This window comes from Pyrus communis, chromosome 9 (assembly GCF_041283825.1).
Source record: "Pyrus communis isolate YQ-2024b chromosome 9, ASM4128382v1, whole genome shotgun sequence".
Classification (NCBI taxonomy): Eukaryota; Viridiplantae; Streptophyta; class Magnoliopsida; order Rosales; family Rosaceae; genus Pyrus; species Pyrus communis.
Window position 1 is genome coordinate 27,486,931 of NC_142573.1, and position 20,743 is coordinate 27,507,673.

At 38.0% G+C, this 20,743-nt stretch overlaps 2 protein-coding genes across 2 annotated transcripts; one reads left to right on the top strand and one right to left on the bottom strand.

Annotated features, from left to right (window-relative positions):
- Window positions 1-319: 319 nt before the first annotated feature.
- On the top strand, window positions 320-9,518 carry LOC137740836 (polyamine oxidase 5). Its single transcript, XM_068480642.2, has 10 exons — window positions 320-910; window positions 1,025-1,140; window positions 1,286-1,374; window positions 2,420-2,533; window positions 2,932-3,019; window positions 3,120-3,205; window positions 3,301-3,403; window positions 3,754-3,851; window positions 8,095-8,524; window positions 8,700-9,518. The coding sequence occupies exons 1-10, from the start codon at window positions 871-873 to the stop codon at window positions 9,012-9,014; spliced, it is 1,479 nt and encodes a 492-aa protein (XP_068336743.2). The 5' UTR covers window positions 320-870; the 3' UTR covers window positions 9,015-9,518.
- An 8,706-nt stretch (window positions 9,519-18,224) lies between these two features.
- LOC137741133 (trans-cinnamate:CoA ligase, peroxisomal-like) lies at window positions 18,225-20,444 on the bottom strand. Its single transcript, XM_068480937.2, has 2 exons — window positions 20,103-20,444; window positions 18,225-19,936 (listed from the first exon to the last, which is right to left on the bottom strand). The coding sequence occupies exons 1-2, from the start codon at window positions 20,313-20,315 to the stop codon at window positions 18,425-18,427; spliced, it is 1,725 nt and encodes a 574-aa protein (XP_068337038.1). The 5' UTR covers window positions 20,316-20,444; the 3' UTR covers window positions 18,225-18,424.
- Window positions 20,445-20,743: the final 299 nt, after the last annotated feature.

The following is a 20,743-nucleotide window of genomic DNA, read 5'->3' on the forward strand; positions in this document are numbered from 1 at the left end:
ATTAACAATACAATTTAAATTATCAAATTATATATAAACATGATTATTTTCTGTCATTATAATAAAACATCATATGATATCAAAATCAATATTGTCATCAATCAAACCTAACTACCTGTTTGCCTACTTTTAATATCTCCTCCCTCCTTTTTCTCTTCCAACCAACTTGTACTACAATTTTGGCGGCCTTGGCCAATATGTTTCCCGCAAAAAGGGCAAAAAAAGAAGAAAAAAAAATTCCATGAGGAAATGAGTTTCACGAGTGGAGCGCAGTGAGCGGGCGGTTACTTATAATTTAAGAAAAACCGGACAGGAAAAAAATTAATAATTTAATAAAGAAGAAATTAATAACAAATTTAGAAACCTTGCGGCTGATAAACGTTGAACAGTTTGCGTCCAAGTTGTACACTGCTGGATCCGAGCTCGAAGATTCCTAAAATATTCCCCCAGTTGGCCGTCGGCGATCTGGGTTGTCTTCTTTCGTCGCCTTCATTGCCCCCCGACCCAAAAGGGAATTCTGAAAAATTTTACTTGCCATTGTTGCAGAGAAGAGAGAGAGAGAGACAGGATTCTTCTTCTTCTTTCCGTTTCGATTTGTGGTAGAGAGGGAGAGGAGAGAGAGTATATGTGACATGATAAATGACATGAGTTGGTATGAGAAGCTGCGTTGTTGTTGTTCTTCTTCCAATCTCAGCCGCATAATTGCAGGCCTTTTAATCTTCATTCTTTATCATTCTTTCCAGTTAATCTCCAAGATTCCTATACACCCTGAAAAATAAAAACCCACAATTCAGAATTCCAAATTTTATTTGAATTAATCATTCAATTCAATTCAATTCTTTTCAAATCCCCATTTTCTTGGAAGTTCCAATGGACCCGAAGGATCCGTTATCCGCTGATTTATTTGATGGTATGTTTTCTGCCTTTTAATAATTTGAAGCTGCATTTCAAATTTGGGTGGTGGTTATTTTTGATAAAATTTGTTGCTTTTTGGTCTGACAATTGTGATATTTGTGTTGAGTAGGCTCTGTTTTGTCTCACATTGAGAGGCAACAGAATGTATGCCCTTCTGTTATTGTCATTGGTGGCGGTATATCAGGGATTGCTGCTGCCCGTATTCTCCATGATGCATCTTTTAAGGTCAGTGGTCGGCAACAATTAGTATTATCCCTCTATGTATATGTGTGTGTGTGTGAATATGTTTTGGACCCCTAAAAAATTATCGAAAAATTGTATCTTGCTTGATTTCAGCAATGCCTTAACGTTATTGTCATAATTTTGTCAGGTGGTTTTGCTCGAATCACGGGACAGACTTGGTGGCCGGATTCATACCGACTACTCATTTGGTTGTCCAGTCGATATGGGAGCATCATGGTAAATTCACTCTTTTGAACTTTGGGGAATTTAATACCTCCTTTTTTTGCATGTACGCAGTGCTTTGGTTCCCGTGGCATTGATCTATTCTTTGTTTAATTTGTATGATCTATCTTATTCTTTTTGTTTGATCTATCCATGCTGCTGCCTGATTAAGATGAACCCCTGTCTCATTACATAGATTCATGTAAACATGAAAATGTTAAGAAATAAAAGAATTTCATTAATGTGAATTTCCTAGGTTATGAGCGTTACTCTTGGAAATTCCTAGGTGATGATACCCTGTGCTTGCCACAGTTCTTCTGTCCTATGTTCTACTTGTTCCATATAGCCTACAACTGGTCATTACCCCAAGCCATCGCTTACTCTTTAAACATAGAAGCTTGTTCAATGTGGACTAAACAAAGAAAGAACCATTCTTTCTCTAACCACTATTATATGGAAGCAAGTAGAAAAATTTGGATTTGCTTGCTGAGCCACCCACAAGATAAAATCCTAGCCACTATTATATGGAAGCAAGTAGAAAAATTTGGATTTGCTTGCTGAGCCACCCATAAGATAAAATCCTAGCCACTATTATATAAAAGTAGAACATTTTTTTGGATATGTTAACAAGTATGCTCTATGTTCTGTATTTGAATCCTATTGACTATTTACTTGCAAATGCATTCAAGAATCTGCATGCACACTCACAAGCAATCACAAAGGCAAGAAACTGTAAATTGTAGATGTGATTACAGAAAATGAAATGACATTGATGATTTCGATAGCCAAATGCGATTTATCAAAATTTTATGTTTGTTTTCTTCTCTCGTCTATTTTATTCGTCAACATGAACTCTGCTTCTTTTATTATAAATTGGGTCTTGGAGTATGTACGCCTGTCTTATTGTTGAATGAAATCCTTTCTACTAAAAGTTAAACTAGAGGTTTTCAAAAGCTGCCGTCACTTCTAGTTCTGCATTGCATTTGAAGAACCGAACCAGTTTAACTTAGGTTGATGGCTTATTAACTAATGGTCCAATATTGTTTCAATTTTATTTCAGGCTGCATGGTGTTTGCAATGAGAATCCTTTGGCTCCACTGATACGCCGACTAGGACTTACTTTATACCGTACAAGTGGTGACGACTCTGTCTTGTATGACCATGATTTGGAAAGGTAAGCACATCCTTGATTATTTACTTTTCTTCTGAATGGACTTGAGATTTATACTCCTAAATGTGTTGAGCACAAGTTTGAAAAGGTAGACATGTCTTCCTTTTATCTAATTGATATAAATTAATTTAATCTTGGGATGTCTTATTTACTGGGAATGTTCCATTTAATGTCATTGGAAGTGAGATTAGTATCACTTTTACTGAGATTAGTATCACTTTTACTGCTTCACATAACCCCATTAAGTTCCGTATGTATTTATTACATTTTACAATTTTCATCATTGAGGTAGCAGAACATTTTGAATTCAGGCCTTAACTTTTGCATTCTTCAAATTTTGAAGTAGTGACATTTTTATTTGTAATCAGTTTTTGGTCTGAACTATTGTTTTTACTTTCCAGCTTTGCACTTTTTGATATGGATGGCCGTCAAGTTCCTCAAAAGATGGTTGTTGAAGTTGGTGATACTTTCAAGAAGATTCTCAAAGGGGTAAGAAGACTGCAATCTGGGTTCTTTGATTTTTTTGGGTAATTATGAATCCAGCCCTGCTGCAATCTGCAAACTAACTTTTCTTATTTTATTTCTCTAGACTGAGAAAGTAAGGATTGAGAATTCTGATGACATGTCCGTCTGTCAAGCAATTTCTGTAGTGATGGATAGGCATCCTGAATTAAGGTATTAGAAACAAAGTAAATTAGGACACCTTTTATTGTATTATGCTTCATTCTTTGATCTGTTAGTCTAACTGATTTAACTCCCACCTTATCTAGACAAAAAGGACTTGCTCACGAAGTGTTACAATGGTACATATGTCGAATGGAAGCATGGTTTGCTGCTGATGCAGATGTAATATCCCTAAAAAACTGGGATCAGGTTAGTTCAATACCTAAACTTTTAGCTTTATTGTGGGCCAAAAACCATAGGTGCAATTCCCCCTTGACTCGATCCTAAATTGAATTATAGAATTCTATACCAGAGCTGCGGAACTAACGACTCTATTTGAAAGTAGAATTACCAACTTTTACACGAATTTTCACTCTTTTGGGCTTGTCTCCTTACAATTGTTTCCTCTTTGTTAAATACCTTGGGAATTGGGAGAGAGTTCTCTAATTGGGAATGAATTGTATTGAGCCAGATAATTGATGCTTGGATACATTTTAGTCCAGCTACCTTTGAGTTATCTATTAATGAAGGCTTACAAGTTGAGGGTACTTGTTATACAGGAGCATGTTCTATCTGGTGGTCATGGACTTATGGTGCAAGGCTATGACCCAATAATAAAGGCTCTTGCAAAAGATATTGATGTACACTTGAATCACAGGTATGTGTCTCGTACCATAATTGACAAATGCTTTTGCTTAAGTTGGTGTGGTGTGGGTGTATTGTGATTTGTGAGCTATGCAAACAAAAAATTGACATAATTCCCTTGTGCTAGCAACATATATACATTTTGTTGAGGTCAAAGACATTAAATCCGATTCTGAGCTTACATCTTTGCTGTGATTCCCTCAAATTATAAATTTGGTTTGTTCAGTCCTTGACAAGCTTTGTTGCATGGATTAGCTTGTTTATTTTACAACAACAAAGCCTTATCCCACTAAGTGGGATCGAGCTTGTTTATTTTAGATTTTGAATATAGTTTTGTTAGGGCCTGCAAGTTCCAAACAATGGGGGCCTCTTCGAGTTTGGGTTGTACTTCTACTTTGTTCATATTTACTGGGTGCTAACTGGAATATGGTGGCTGGCTTACTGGTTTTGCAAAATTCTACTCCATCTTCAGTCCTAACAGATTCATATATCTAGTCCTAAATTTGACTTTTAATGATAGGATATAATTTTGAAATATGCAATCTATATTATTACAGTATTGGCTCTCCAAAGAGATATCTGACACTACAGTCCTCTATGTAAGACAGTTTCTTAGATTTTTTTATTCAACCAATCATGATAAATACAACTCGAATCTCTAAGAAGAGAGCTGGTACAAGTCTCTTTTAAAACAGTCAAAACAAAAGCCTATGGCATATCAATATGAGTGCCTCATCCTCAAGGCTCAGATGGTGTCTATGTTGGTTATGACAGTTTTAGGTCTGGGTGGATGTATAACACGAAAGGTTGTACTTTCTTCTCTCTTCACTTGAACTTGAATTGTCACTGCTTATTCTAAGTGACAATTACAAGTGAAGTTGTATGGTTTTATAGTCAAGTAAGCCAATTTATAAGTCCTAGACTAACAATCTCCCCCATTTGGCTTACCTTGACAAAACCACACACCTATCAACCTCACATTCACACTTAAGCCTCAACTACCCAAACCGAACCAAGGATGCCTTCAAAAGGCAAAGAAGCATCTCTGGCTGAACCATTAGATTTTAACAGTTGGAAACCAATAACACTTGGTTTGTTTATCAAGCAAGGACTCATGCTCCATGCAATTCCTAATACATTCTCCATTCGAAACATCACTTCTGCTATTGTCCATACTTGGTGGGAGGTAAAGAGGTGTGTGTAAATAGCACTACCCTTTTGCATATATTATGGCCCACTGTTCGATTCTGCTCTTTATTATCTCGAATTATCAATGCTTTGGTTACATTGTGTAATTAAGTTTCTAGTTTGGTTTTAAACTTGTGTGATAATTGATAATACATTAGTGGTGTTATTGTTGAGAATATCACGTTTTAAGAATGGGAAAAACAAGAACAAACTCCGGAAATCGAAAACAAATAACCAAGATAAATAACACCAAGAATTTACGTGGTTCGGCAGTATGTGCTTACGTCCACGGGACAACAACAACAATCTTTTACTATATCAATAATGAGTACAACCAATAATCTTGCCAAATCTCTAGAACTAGGACTTGACGAAAAACCTAAAAGAACAAGAACAAGAAATACACTATCTCTTTTCTTTTCTCTCACACACACTTTACAATATTCTCTCACTCTAATCCCTAGAGTGGTATACAATTTATTGTTTTGCTCCCCGTCTCAAAACTAGTACAATAGCTCCTTTATATAGACATAATAAAGGTCTTCTTCAATAAGGATTACTAATCCTAATTGGAATCTAGTTATGAATCCTTCTTTAATTGAGAAACTAACTCCAATTGGGAAAACAACTCCAATTGGGAAAACAATTTAATCCTCTAAGACTATTAATTCCCAATAGACTTAGGACAACTTATCATGGGCTGGAAAAAACCCAACAATCTCCCCCTCCAGACCATGAGGAAGGTATAACGAAATAGGATTGCTCCTCTTGACCAAACTCCCATTGATCGAATTTTTCATGATCAAGCTCCCCTTGATCGAACTACTCATTAACCAAGACCCTCTTGATTAGACTTCTCTTAACCAGGCTCCCCCTGATCGCAATACCCATTGTCATTGGCAAAGGCAATTATAGACTTCTTTGCCAGAAAACCATCAATCATCTACATTAAAGAAGCTCTTCATCGTAAGTCACAACACCTGCAGTATTGTTCCCATCCTTTTGTTCCTTTTTCCATTTACGACAATGCTTCTTCATGTGACCCTTTTTCCCACAATAGTGGCAGTTGCCATTGAATCTTGTCTCACCAGAATTGTTGCCTCTTTTCTCTATGACAAAGAGTTGTCCAGCTCCAGCGCCTGCACCTGAAGTTTTTCTCCTTGTTTCTTCATTAAACATGCTATCCTTAACAGCATCCATAGACAATACGCCATTAGAAGCCGAATTGCTTATAGTTACGATGAAAGTTTCCCAACTATCTGGCAAGGATCCTAGCAATAAAAGTGCTAGCAGCTCTTCTTCAATATTCAAACCTATAGTGGCTACCTGATTGATCATGTTCTGAAAGTTGTTCAAGTGCTCGGTTACACTAACGTCTTCCGCATACATCATGTTGACAAGCTCTTTGATAAGGAATGCTTTCTTGGCAGCGGTCTTCTTCTCGAAGAGGGATTCTAACTTCTTCCAAAGAGCTTGCGCATCAGTTTCTTTAGACACATGGTGATAGATGCTCTCATCCACCCATTGTCTAATCGTACCAATAGTTTTACGATTCATCTTGGTCCAATTGGCAGCAGACATATTTTCTGGCTTGCTATTAATACCTTCAATTGGCTCATGGAGATCTTTACAATAAAGCATGTCCTCCATTCTTGATTTCCACGTAACCCAGTTGGAACGAGTGAGTTTCATCATAATTGCACCCTCCATTCTAAACGGATATCAGCCAAACCAGGCTCTGATACCACTTGTTGAGAATATCACGTTTTAAGAATGGGAAAAACAAGAACAAACTCCGGAAATCGAAAACAAATAACCAAGATAAATAACACCAAGAATTTACGTGGTTCGGCAGTATGTGCTTACGTCCACGGGACAACAACAACAATCTTTTACTATATCAATAATGAGTACAACCAATAATCTTGCCAAATCTCTAGAACTAGGACTTGACGAAAAACCTAAAAGAACAAGAACAAGAAATACACTATCTCTTTTCTTTTCTCTCACACACACTTTACAATATTCTCTCACTCTAATCCCTAGAGTGGTATACAATTTATTGTTTTGCTCCCCGTCTCAAAACTAGTACAATAGCTCCTTTATATAGACATAATAAAGGTCTTCTTCAATAAGGATTACTAATCCTAATTGGAATCTAGTTATGAATCCTTCTTTAATTGAGAAACTAACTCCAATTGGGAAAACAACTCCAATTGGGAAAACAATTTAATCCTCTAAGACTATTAATTCCCAATAGACTTAGGACAACTTATCATGGGCTGGAAAAAACCCAACAGTTATATATATATTAATGGATTATAACTATTAGGTATTAGTGTGTGTGTGTGTGTGAGAGAGAGAGAGAGGTGGTAGGAGGTAGCCAGATGGGTCATGATATTAAAAATGGTTTGCTAAGAAGCATATAAAGTTGTAAGGCAGAATTGCACAGATCTTCCATGTGGTCACAGGGTTGTCTCAAGCTGTGTTAATTTATATCCATGTGCATATTGGGCTAACACGCTTGGTTAAAAAAAAATGTCATTTCATGGGTCCAAAAGGTCACTTAATGTGTATTTTTCGCCCCTACATGTGAGTGTCGCGTGCAAAAGACTAGGGTATGATTAACAACATTTTCATCACATGGCACGCGTTAAGACAAAACCTATGATGACAAGGATGATTATACATTTTGGCCAAATTTTGAAGTTATTATTTGTACTCAGTTATCCATAGCTGTGCTGTAATATATATGAAGTTTATATCAGCTTTGGTTGAGCTGACAGTTTCCTTCACACCGTAAATAATCTATGAAATTATCTTCACTTGGATTAAGTTTTTATTGAGTTCGAGACTACTTTGATTATTGTAATGGTTTATTTAAAGACAAATTCAGATTTCTTCTAGTTACCAATCCTTTTGTGAACGTATCCTTTTTGTGACTTAGGGTGCAAGCTCTTACAAAAACTTATGCTTTTGAGTTCCCAAAAGTAAGATAATGAAGTTATGAAATTCTCACATTCTTCGGTTAGAATACATTTTAAAATTTTGTGATTCTTGATAAGCAGGGTGACGAAGATATTGTATGGGTCTAATAAGGTGATGGTCACAATTGAAGACGGAAGAAACTTCATTGCTGATGCGGCTATAATAACAGTACCCCATGGGATTCTTAAAGCCAGTTTGATTGAGTTCGAACCTCAGTTGCCTGAGTGGAAGGTTGCTGCAATTTCTGATCTTGGTGTGGGCAATGAAAACAAAATTGCCTTGCGATTTGAGAAAGTTTTCTGGCCAAATGTAGAGCTCTTGGGTATTGTTGCACCAAATTCTTATGGATGTGGGTATTTTCTCAATCTTCACAAGGTCACAGGCCATCCGGTCCTCATATATATGGCTGCTGGAAGGTTTGCATATGACCTTGAAAGCCTAACAGATGACGCTGCTGTTAATTTTGTGATGTTGCAGCTTAAGAAGATGATGTCTGATGCCACTGAACCAGTAAGTTCATTATTTCCAGATGTTTCTCAGTTTTCGGTCAATCTCGGTAACTAAAATAGTGACAAGGTCCTGATACTATCAACCAATTGGATAAAATTTTCGTCTCAAGTAGGTGTTCAGGAGTCGATGGATACAAAAACTGTGGACTTAACTTTGGTTGGTCTCTTTGTTACAGGTTCAATATCTGGTATCACGATGGGGAACAGATGTGAATTCCCTTGGATGCTATGCGTTGGATTTGGTTGGAAAGCCAGGAGATATATACGAGAGGCTTCGGGCACCTTTGGGTAATCTTTTTTTTGGTGGGGAGGCTGTTAGCATGGACCACCAAGGATCTGTACACGGAGCTTACTCCGCAGGAGTTATGGCTGCTGAGAACTGTCAGCGGCATCTGTTACAGAAACTCGGAAATTTGGAGACCCTTCAGCACGCTTACTTTAGGGATGAAGTGCTTGAAGGAACAGTTCCCATCCAAATCTCAAGGATGTGAATCATTCTGGTACATGAATGAATGATAGGATTTACAATTTCAAAGTTGTTGATCTAATTTAATCTTTTAGATTTATCAAGGAACCCTCATTAGCAATGTTTTGAGAAAACACCTTTATGTTACAACTGTGGCAAAGAAAACTCGAAGGCCTGAGTCTCTTCCTCTACCTTTTCTCCTCCTTTCTCTATAACCTTTGTTCCAGCAACACTCAACAAACCCATGCAAGTCGAGTTTGACCTCCCATGGAAGTGCGAGTACAAGTTCGACAAATTGAAGCAAATTAAGAAGGGGCAGCTCATTCCGATCGTGATTAATGAGTTTGTGGTTAATTGTTTAGTATTGTGTGTTTTGGCGTTATTGTTTCAATGGATGTGAAGGTTCGGGTGGTGGAGGACAAAGAGCGGTTTACAAGGTCAACGTTGAACCACAATTGTGCTGGCGTTGATATTTTGTAGATATTGTTGATATGACATTAATATTCAATACAAATACACTAATGTCAAATATCGTCGTTAGCAATTGTTTTCATCATTGTGGTCGTTTGGTAGGTTAGATGAGATTGTACTTTCAGGATATGATTAAATAGGTAGAGACTTGTAAGATAGGACTTGTAATTTATGTATAAGAATAGATTAGATAACCCACTTTATTGTGAATTTATAATCTATTATGTATAATCTTGTTCATCTCACATTTTGACACAATAAACAACGGTTTGAACTCAAGTCCATTTTAATTTACCACAACCTATCTTATCCAGCCTACCAAACGGAGCCTAGCTGTTTGCGATAAAATCGAACCCCTACGTAACCCTTCACTGTAGATGTTCCCCTTAAAACCAAGTCCTTTAATAAACTAGGAATACTACACTATCAATTACATAATAGACAATAACTAATAGTTGCGAAGTTACAATTAATTAATAGATGACATGGTATCAATATGAAATTACAATTAATTAATAAGAAAGCCAATAAAGAATAAAACTGAAATAAAATAAAAGTAGAAGAATATTAAAAAAAAACAATCCGTAGTCGTCTGGGAGGGGGAAACACATCCCACCCTTTATCCACCTTCAACCCATAGCCAATGAAAATCATGGCAATGTGCATTTCAACCATTCTCTTACGAAATCAAAGCAGTTTCTTAAAACAATACCAATCGAGAATGTGAATGAATTGACAAAGCAGCGACTTCATGATGATTCTATTCCTACTCTCTGCTACCTCATAACCTAAAGGCAATTTTCGTATTAACATTATCAAATATTATGTCAAAAATATAAAATGATAGAGAATTTATAAATAGTCAAACTTTTGAGACAATCTCTTTAAAATTTTTCTTCATATAAAACTTCGACACACGCAACAATTGTTGAGAAAGTCAAGGATAATCACCAAGATATATTATGAATCAATCAACGATATCAGGACAATATATATTGTAATTGATTACAGTCCTATCTTGTATTATGTGCTGTAAATAAGTACCTAGTTAGTAGGAATTGGTTGTAAACACATAGCTATTTATAGTAGTATATATTGTACAGAATCAGTCAATCACAATCTTCCAAAATTCACAACAATTAATCAAGTTATCAGCCTTTTAAATCTTCAATAAGTAAATAAAACAAAACTGTAAACCCTAAATGTTCATTCTTCACATCTTTGGAGTGCAAAACTTCGGTTCTCTAAAATTTCGTTAAAATCTTGATTGAAAGCCTCCATATCACTAAACTCCAAATTTTCTTAAACTTTGATTCGCTAAACCCTCAATTTTCTGCCAAAATATAATTTTCGTTCTTTCGTATCATTTTGTGGTAGATTAGAATATATCAGATTCCAGCACTTATTACCTTTGAATTTGCAATATATAATTTATATTCGTTTCTGTTGATATTTATATCAATTGATCGAAAAGGGCAGTAGGTTCTGATGGCATGAGAACTTTAAACCAAAAGGTAGTCATGTTGTGAAAACTGTAAAGAAACAAGCCTATGTGCCTCCCTCTCACGTTCACTCCCACACTTCCAGATTTTACGTTAGATTTATTTATTTATTTTAATCTTTCCGAGTCTCAATTTTATTTTATTGGGTATTTATAATCCATGTCATTTATAGATTGAAATTCTCCACATCACTCTTAATTAGGACCCTTGGATGTTATAGAATCTAAAGGTTAAAAATAAGAAGTAGATTAAGGGGTGGTGCTATCTCCAAAATCATTTTTACTTCTCACTTACTCTCAATTTTGGGCCATCGATGAAATAAATTGAAGAAAATTAATAGAAAATAGTGAGGGGCTATTACCCCCGGAACAAAAGGATCAAAAGCCTCCACTTTCGGACCATATTTCCTAGTATCATCCTGATATTCATTGCTATACTGTTTTTTACTGTGTGAAAGGTAAAAAGAGACGTGTGAAAAGTACTATCCTAGATTAAATTCAACAGGGGCTTAAAGATTTTGGCCTGTGAATCAAATAGCTGCGCAATGCCGTTGTTGAATTTACGCCTTCCTGGCAATGAATATTTCTATTTTAAATGTCGAAGTCTTAGTAGATCTTTGATTCCACGTTAACAACAGAGAAAGAACATGAAACTGTCTTTGATTGATTTCTTAGAACTTCACTCACTTGTCCCCTTCTGTAGTCAGAACCATTGAACCGACAACAATAACTTTTGATTCGAACAGTGATTTACGTGAAGACTAACTGTTAAACTATTAATTAAGCTTTGAATCTTAACCTAAAATAAAATATCACTGTCCTATCTTGAACGAAATGTACAATGACTAGTAGAGAAATATTTGTACAGAATATAGAAAATTGTACCCAAAACAAACATGAGAAAATCCTGATTCAGCCGCCAAAGTCACGTAACAAGAAAACTTGGTCAAAAACTAAGTTCATTTAACCGACGTCTAGAGACACTGAACCTAATATAAAAACTCCGACAACGACTATGGGGATGTTGTTATTAGCTTGGCGTCTATGGGCATGCACCGCTACGTGCAATCAAGGCGATCTACTTAGCCCAACCACTGAATGTGCAAAACCCCACCCATATGTCGCTAAATCTAGTCGCCTATCGATGCGCCGATCCGACAATATTGACGAGGAAGGAAAACAGTAAACAGAGAGCAGAGTTTGCCGAGATGTAAAGAGTCATGAGGGCGTTAGACGAGAAATAAATGGACAATGCATGAAACGAAAACTTGAAAGTTAAACAACACTTTCATTTATTCTTTATATAAATCCCATATGAATTGCTTTCACGTCTCTTCTATCAACCTTTCACCATTCAAAATGAAATTATTATTTCACCAAAAAACAAAAAAAAAAGATATTATTATTGAAGAAACCATCAAATAATAATAAACATAATATGCATGCATAATGGTGGCGGAGTCAGCATGGGTCATTGGTTGCCCTTGATTCCAACAACTTTAAGAACCTTATGTATATTTGTTTGTGTATTGTATTTGATCTCTATAAAAAATTAAGGCAGACTAAATTACAACTTCATCCTATTTTTATTTTCTTCTATCATATTTGTCCTCATTTTCTCCCTTCTTGTGTACGATTCTACCATGTGCAGCATGTGCTCGATAAAATACCTTGTTGACAAGCCTTGACAGTCTACAACACTATTCCACAATATCATGTATCCACCCTCGATAAGCATCTACAAATAATAGTAATTGTTGACATATGTTGGCATAAGTTTTCTGCATATGTTGGCAGGAAAGGACAAGTACCTGCTAAGTGCACCACGAAATGGCCTAATGAAGTTTTGTTGATATTACACCCCAATTATTTAAAAACCATGATTACGTCACCGGTACATAAACTCCATGTATAAAACTAATTGTGCTTACTTTCAAAAGTTCAAACGTGGAATTTTCTAGGGTTTTCAGTACTTAATTTTAATCTTTGCTCACTCTTTTGAATTAATTTGCACATGCATGCCATGCATGTGACATCCCACATTGCCCAGGGAAGTGATCCTTAAATGTATATTCCTATCTCTACCTAGCACGAGGCCTTTTGGGAGCTCACTGGCTTCGGGTTCCGTAGGAACTCCGAAGTTAAGCGAGAAGGGGGCTAGAGCAATCCCATGATGGGTGACCCACTGGGAAGTTGCTCGTGAGTTCCCAAAAACAAAACCGTGAGGGAATGGTAAGCCCAAAGCGGACAATATCGTGCTACGGTGGTGGAGCGGGCCCGGGAAGTGGTCCCGCCCGGGCCAGGATGTGACATTTGGTATCAGAGCCAATCCCTGGCCGGAAATGTGCCGACGAGGACGTCGGACCCCTAAGGGGGGTGGATTGTGACATCCCACATTGCCCAGGGAGTGATTCTTAAATGTATATTCCTATCTCTACCTAGCATGAGGCTTTTTGAAAGCTCACTGGCTTCGGGTTCCGTAGGAACTCCGAAGTTAAGCGAGAAGGGGGCTAGAGCAATCCCATGATGGGTGACCAACTGGGAAGTTACTCGTGAGTTCCCAAAAACAAAACCGTGAGGGAATGGTAAGCCCAAAGCGGACAATATCGTGCTACGGTGGTGGAGCGGGCCCGGGAAGTGGTCCTGCCCGGGCCGGGATGTGACAATGCATGTCGACTAGATATTGTTTTTGGTTCGATTCTAATTTTTCTTTTTTTTCTTTTTTTTCTTTTTTTTTTTTTTTTTTTTTTTTTTTCCAATGAAGCAGATGCCGGTTAAGAACAAACGTGCGAAGTCGTTAATTTAAACGTTTAAGAATCCATCAGTCAGGGAAAAATCAAAGATATGAACCCCAGTCAAGTGGAGAAGTCCTATCAACAACTCATTCGTTCTCTGTAGGCTGCAACCTAATAGTTAAAAATTAAAAGTTATAAAGTTAAATTTAAAAAACTATTCTCGATGTTGAATATCATCCTCAATACATATTAAATAAGTTTCAAATATAGCGTTTAAATTCAAATACCTAGTTATATATGACTATTCGAGTTGAATACAAAACCAAATATGACTTTACACTTAACTCTAAGGTCACATATGGCTTCTACATTTCTAATACGTCGGAGAAAGATTGAGTCAATTTAAAGTTAGAAATTGTTTTTAACTTTAGCTTTAGCGTGAGTTGAAGATAAACTTTAATCCAAAATAGCTTCTTCTTTTTTCGCTGAAGCCTCTATCAATGTGCTGTAAACTCAATCTTATATTTATTTTTATTTTTTTTCTTCTGACCCAAATATTATTTCTTGTTTCACTTATTCTTCGCACTCTAATGTAAATAATACAAGTATTTGATAAGTGAGAAAGCAAAGGCACGAAAGAAAACCTTTTAATGATTTTGGCTAAAAATTAAAGATGAAAAACACACAATATAATTTTAAAGGCATTAAATGTCACATGTTATTTTTTGTGTAAAAAATAATACGTGACATTTATTAAAGTGAAAGATTCAAATACAAAGTTAATACAAAAAGTTGCTAGCTGTTTTTGTTAAATTAATTAACTTGAACTACAAAATACAATGCAATAACTTGAGGAGAAATTATTAGGTGGTATTGCTGAGTGGTAGTACATCTCCACTTATAGTTCTCCATTGTACTACTAATACAAATCATCAACAAACTTAAAATCCTGTCGTTTAGCAGCTAACACTACGTTAAAGAATTCCCCTTTTATTTATCTTTGTGGCTACGTCGTCACCTCCTCGAGATTTGACCACCTCCTTCCTGTGGCATGGCATTGGATAAAAATGAAAGTGCCGGAAAATGATAAATAACGATGAATGGAGGCGCATCCTGGCTGTTTTCCTTAAACTGAAGCAGTGGCTTGGCTTCCATCATTGCCATCGTTAGTCCGTCAGTCAAGCTTTTGGGTGGCGCCGGGCACATAGTGATTAATCTTGTTTTTGGTTTGTAACGACAGAATTAACGGTATAAACTTATGTATATTAGTTGTACACATGGGGAAATTTGAGTGGAAATGTATTATCCCTGGCAGCAATGCTAGCTGGTGGTACCATATCACAGTATAATTTCTCAGCAAGGCCCGCTGTTAGGTTATCTCATGATTGAAAATATAAAGTCCTTGTACTAGAAATGAGTTTTAGCAAATTGAAAATAATTATAAATATAGGAAAATAGTACTAAAAACGTGTGTTAAATTTCTATTTTCTTTTTGCCGTCTAAGAAATTAATTAGTACATTAAGTTTTGAACAGTTCAATGCGGTTGGTTTCTTTTACTTAGTTAAAGCAAATTTTTAAAAATATTATTATTGTTAACAAAAGCGTTCGAATCTATTACAGTAATTTAAGGGATGGAGGCTTTTCGACCCTGGATGCATGATAGAAACCCAACATCTTATACATTGGCTATATATTCACTTACTCGAATTTTTTATACTATTTTGCTACATATATATGGCACTTAATCAAAATTTTCATGATTGAAGGAATACTGTTTTGCTAATAAAAAATTGAATTTTTCTTTAATAGGGTATAATATTTTTATGAATTTTTTAACAAAAATTGGATGGTTGGTAATAAAGATAAACATGATTACTAAATTGGTCAAAATGAAAACATAGAAACTAAATTAGCCAAAGCTATAACACATAGACCATTTTTACATTTAAACCTACAATAAAAATTACATTTTGAAACTTGATCCATTTTGACGAGGAACATCCTACTAAACTTGTACAGTGTTAAATGTATTTAAACCTATATTTAATTTATTGGGGCATTTTGATCTAAGACAAAAAAAATCCCCTACTGTAAAATCAAGTCCAATTTCATTTGATTTGTTAGTATGTACGTTTTGTTCCTTGAATGTGACATCCCACATCGTCTAGGAGAGTGATCCTTATATGTATATTCTTGTCCCTACTTAGCACGAGGCCTTTTGGGAGTTCACTGACTTCGGGTTACATGGAACTCCGAAGTTAAGCGAGTAGTGTGCGAGAGCACTCCCATGATGGGTGACCCACTAGGAAGTTGCTCGTGAATTCCCAAAAACAAAACCGTGAGGGCGTGGTCGGAGCCTAAAGCAGACAATATCATGCTACGATGGTGGAGCGGGCTCGGGAAGTGATCCGTCCCGGGCCGGGATGTGACAATTTGGTATCAGAGCCTAACCCTGGTCGCGTGTGTGCCGACAAGGATGTTGGGCCCCTAAGGGGGGTGGATTGTGACATCCCACATCGTCCATGGGAGTGATCCTTATATGTATATTCCTATCCTTACCTAGCACGAGACTTTTTGGGAGCTCACTGGCTTCGGGTTCCATGGAAACTCCGAAGTTAAGCGAGTAGCGTGCGAGAGCACTCCCATCACTTCTTCGGGACCCTCTGGTGACCCCACCCCAATCCCCCACTTCTCACCACAAAATAAGTTGATAATAGTCTGAACTATCTCGAAAAGACATCATAGATAATGGATACTAGCATACGTGCACCTAATTGGGTCATTAAAATATATGTCCATGGGAGTGATCCTTATATGTATATTCCTATCCTTACCTAGCACGAGACTTTTTGGGAGCTCACTGGCTTCGGATTCCATGGAAACTCCGAAATTAAGCGAGTAGCGTGCGAGAGCACTCCCATCACTTCTTCGGGACCCTCTGGTGACCCCACCCCAATCCCCCACTTCTCACCACAAAATAAGTTGATAATAGTCTGAAATATCTCGAAAAGACATCATAGATAATGGATACTAGCATACGTGCACCTAATTGGGTCATTAAAATATATGGAAGATGGATTTTGGTGCTCCGTTCACCCAATTTGTTATCTTCCTCGGGTACATGCACCCAATTCGCAGTATAAGAGAGGGATTCGGGGTGGGTCACTGGAGAAGAGAACAATTAGGAGTGGGATCGCCGGAGATGAGTGGGATTGGAGGGGGATCGCCGGTGAGAGGATGGGCTGCTCTGGATCCGTGAGAGATGGGTTGACAGTGGAAAAGGGGCAGTCGGAAGGTCAGAGCGATGGAGGCGTGAATGAATCTGGGTGTTTGGTTGCTGGGTTATATGACAGATGTTAGAATACTATTGGGCCATGTAGGTGGTCAGTAAAATTGGGATACTGACTGTTCAGTACCTAAGTATTATCTGGAAGAAAAGGGACAAGAAGACATACAAAAAAATGAAAGAAAAAGGAGGATGAGTACCGTACATACTAAACTTTTTTTGTTGTCCAATTAAAGGATGATACGTGTGTCTTTTTTTTTTCTTTTTTTTAAAGCCCCACAAAAATAACACATACACTATTTAAAACAATAAAAACAGGTGTTCGGATATTATTGGGAAAAATATAAAAGAATTCGTGCCTAAGTTTTATCCTTAATTAAGGAGTAAATTTGACAAGAAAATGAAAATAAGATGATGTGGACAATAAGTCAGCGAACTTAACTCAATAATTAGGATTGGACCATATCTGATAATTGCTCTAAAAAACCGGAAATTTTTAGTTGTGACGGGAACATAAATGGTACATCATGTGTTTTAATAGGAATGATGAGAAATTTATTTTTTAAGTTATTAACTTTTAAGCACACATATCTCACCATTTGTATAGTGACATATGATGTATTAGCCCGTATACCAGTCACATTGAAAAATCTTCCCTCAAAATCGGGAGAAATTTTTAGTTGTAATGGGAACACAAATGGTACACCACGTGCTTTAATAATAATGGTGGGAAATTTTATTTTTTAAGTTATTAACTTTTTAGCACATATATCTCACAATTTGTTTAGTGACATGTGATGTACCATCTCGTGTACCGGTCACACTGAAAAATCTCTTCAACTTCGGACTTACGTCAAGTTCACTCTATTTTTATTTCCAAAAGAGAAGAGCTTCTGGCTTCACTGAGCTATTGGAAGGTTGTACATAGGATTGCTATTTGCACCGAAAGCTTGATTCTCTGCTAGGCTGTCCCTTAGTTATAAATTTTAGTGTGTGATTTATTTATTTATTTATTTATTTTTGTTAAATGATAGATTTTGTCAGATTAGATATTTAGATTAGCTATGAGTTTGAACCTGCCTGTCATGCAATGCTTAACATCTTTCTACCACTGTCGTAAAAGGTTACTTGCAGTATGAGATTTAATTAGAAGGTGATGAGAATGGAATCATTTCTGTCTTTATACGAATTGGCTAGGTGACAAGCAAATAATTTAATTAGAGAATGGGTGACTAAATAAATTGGACTTGTGAAAACAATTGTGATTAAAAATGAAGCTGCAGCCGACCTCACAACCTCACAGAAAAGATTAAACAACATACTGGATTCTGTAACTCATGGATATAAATCCACTGTACAAATGGTTATTCCATGTAAATTAAATCCTGAAATAATAACACATTAAAAAAAAGAGTTTTGAGGTTAAATATTGATAAACCATTCAAAGACGCGACAAAGCAAGAATCTGCTGATCATTGCTGTGGGAATCAACGGCGGTCTGTTGACTTTCCGATGAGATGAATGTCTTTGCCTGATCCCTCAAAACGTTTTTGAGAACCTTGCCCATTGGATTCCTGGGCAGCTGGGGCAGAAACTCCACCTTCTTGGGCACCATAAAATGCGGCAAGTTTTTGCGGCAGTAAGCAATGATTTCGGACTCGGTGGCTGCCCCCTCGGCGTTGCTTCGGAGAGCCACAAAAGCACACGGGCTCTCTCCCCATCGAGAGTGTGGCATTGCCACAACTGCTGCCTCTAACACCTTTGGATGCCCATGTAACATATTTTCAACTTCCACACTGCTAATATTTTCTCCTCCTGATATGATCACATCTTTCGACCTGTCCTTTATCTCCATGTAGCCGTCTGGGTGTACAACCCCGACGTCTCCAGTCCAGAACCATCCGTTCTGGAACGCCTTCTTGGTCGCCTTGGGATCCTTGAAATACCCTTTCATGATGCTACTCCCACGCAAAACAATCTCCCCCATGGTCTTCCCGTCATGGGGGACACTCTCCATTGTGTCCTTGTTTTTTACATCCACGTCAGCAAGAGTCAATATGCTTATGCCTTGCCTTGCCTTGAGTTTGGCCTGACCATCCTGAGACAGCTTGTTCCACTTGGCCTGCCATTCGCAGACCAAAGCGGGGCCTGTTGCCTCTGTCAGGCCGTACGCGTGGGTTACTTTAAACCCTAGCGGCTCGATCTTCTTTAGGAGAGGGGCCGGAGGAGGGGCTCCGCCAGTGAGTATCTGGACGGGCGTTGAGATCTCGCAGCGCTCGTGGGTTTTGGCCTCGAGGAGGATGTTGAAGATGATGGGGGCGCAGCACATGTGCGTCACCTTGTGGCGGTGAATGTTGCGGTAGATGTCGTAGGCAGTGGTGTTGCGGAGGCAGACATTGGTGCCGCCGCGTGCTGCGACGCCCCACGTGAAGGTCCAGCCGTTGCAATGAAACATGGGGAGGGTCCACAAATAAACAGGCTCGCCCCCCATTTCCCAGCCCAAAATTAGGCTCAGGGTGCTCAAGAATGCGCCTCTGTGGCTGTACACAACGCCTTTGGGCTCCGATGTCGTTCCGGAGGTGTAATTCAAAGCGACGGGGTCCCACTCGTCATCGACCGGAACGGAGATAAATCCAGGATTGCCCCTTTTGATGAGTTGCTCGTACTCCAACTCGCCGAGTCGAATACCAGTGGGGGAGTCGATATCGTCGATCACGATGACCAACGGCATGGATGTGCCGGCAGTTCCGGTGGTGAGAATCCTCAGGATGTCACGTGCCAGGGGGACAAATTGGTAGTCGACAAAGAAGACTTTGGCTCCTGAGTGCCGGAGAATGGAGGCTATGGTTTTGGCGTCCAGGCGGGTGTTGACGGTGTTGAGCACGGCCCCGGCCATGGGCACTCCGAAATGCATTTCGTACATTGCCGGAATGTTAGGAGCCAATACTGAAACCTGCCGCAGAAAAGCAAAGCACCAAAAATTAATCTTACTGTTTAATATCAATCAACCAATATTGGAGAAAATAAATTAACTAAAACTGTTGCGATAATGCACTATAAGTAAATGCTTTTAACTACTTTTGAGTGTATATCGTTAATTGCGAATAAACGAGACTAACCACATCGTGTTTGACGATGTTGAGGGAAACGAGGGAGGAAGCGAGACGGCAGCAACGGTCGTAGGTTTGGGCCCAAGTGAAGCGAGTGCCTTCATAGACGACTGAGGTACGGTCGGCATAAAAAGCAGCAGCTCTCTTGAGAAAGGTTGTGGGAGAGAGAGCTGCGTAATTGGCATCACATTTCGGAAGCATATTCATAGATTCAAGGGCCATTTTTCGGTCGATTTTTGGGTAATAGTAAGCTTCTTAAGTTGGTTAATGAGAGAGAGAGAGAGAGAGAGAGAGAGAGAGAGAGAGAGAGATGGGATTGTTGAAACTGTCTGTGAAGGACGTAAGTGAGAGGGGATGTATGGAGCAATATATAGTGAATTGTCGGGGTGGGAGGGTCCACGATACTTGCCGTGGGAATGGTGGGAGCGGATCGTGATGCTGCTTGATGCTTGTGTGGAAATTACTAAGTTATTACAACTAGACTTCATTAGTTTGAACACGAGAAATTCATTGACCTCTTCTTTTTGATTTGTCTTTTGAATTTCCAGGAACTAAAAACTAATGGCTTTCCACGCTATCTATTACTCCATCGGCTGCTTGACTTGTCCGCTACAGTTGCCATGTTGCGTGATGACATTTTTTGTTAACTT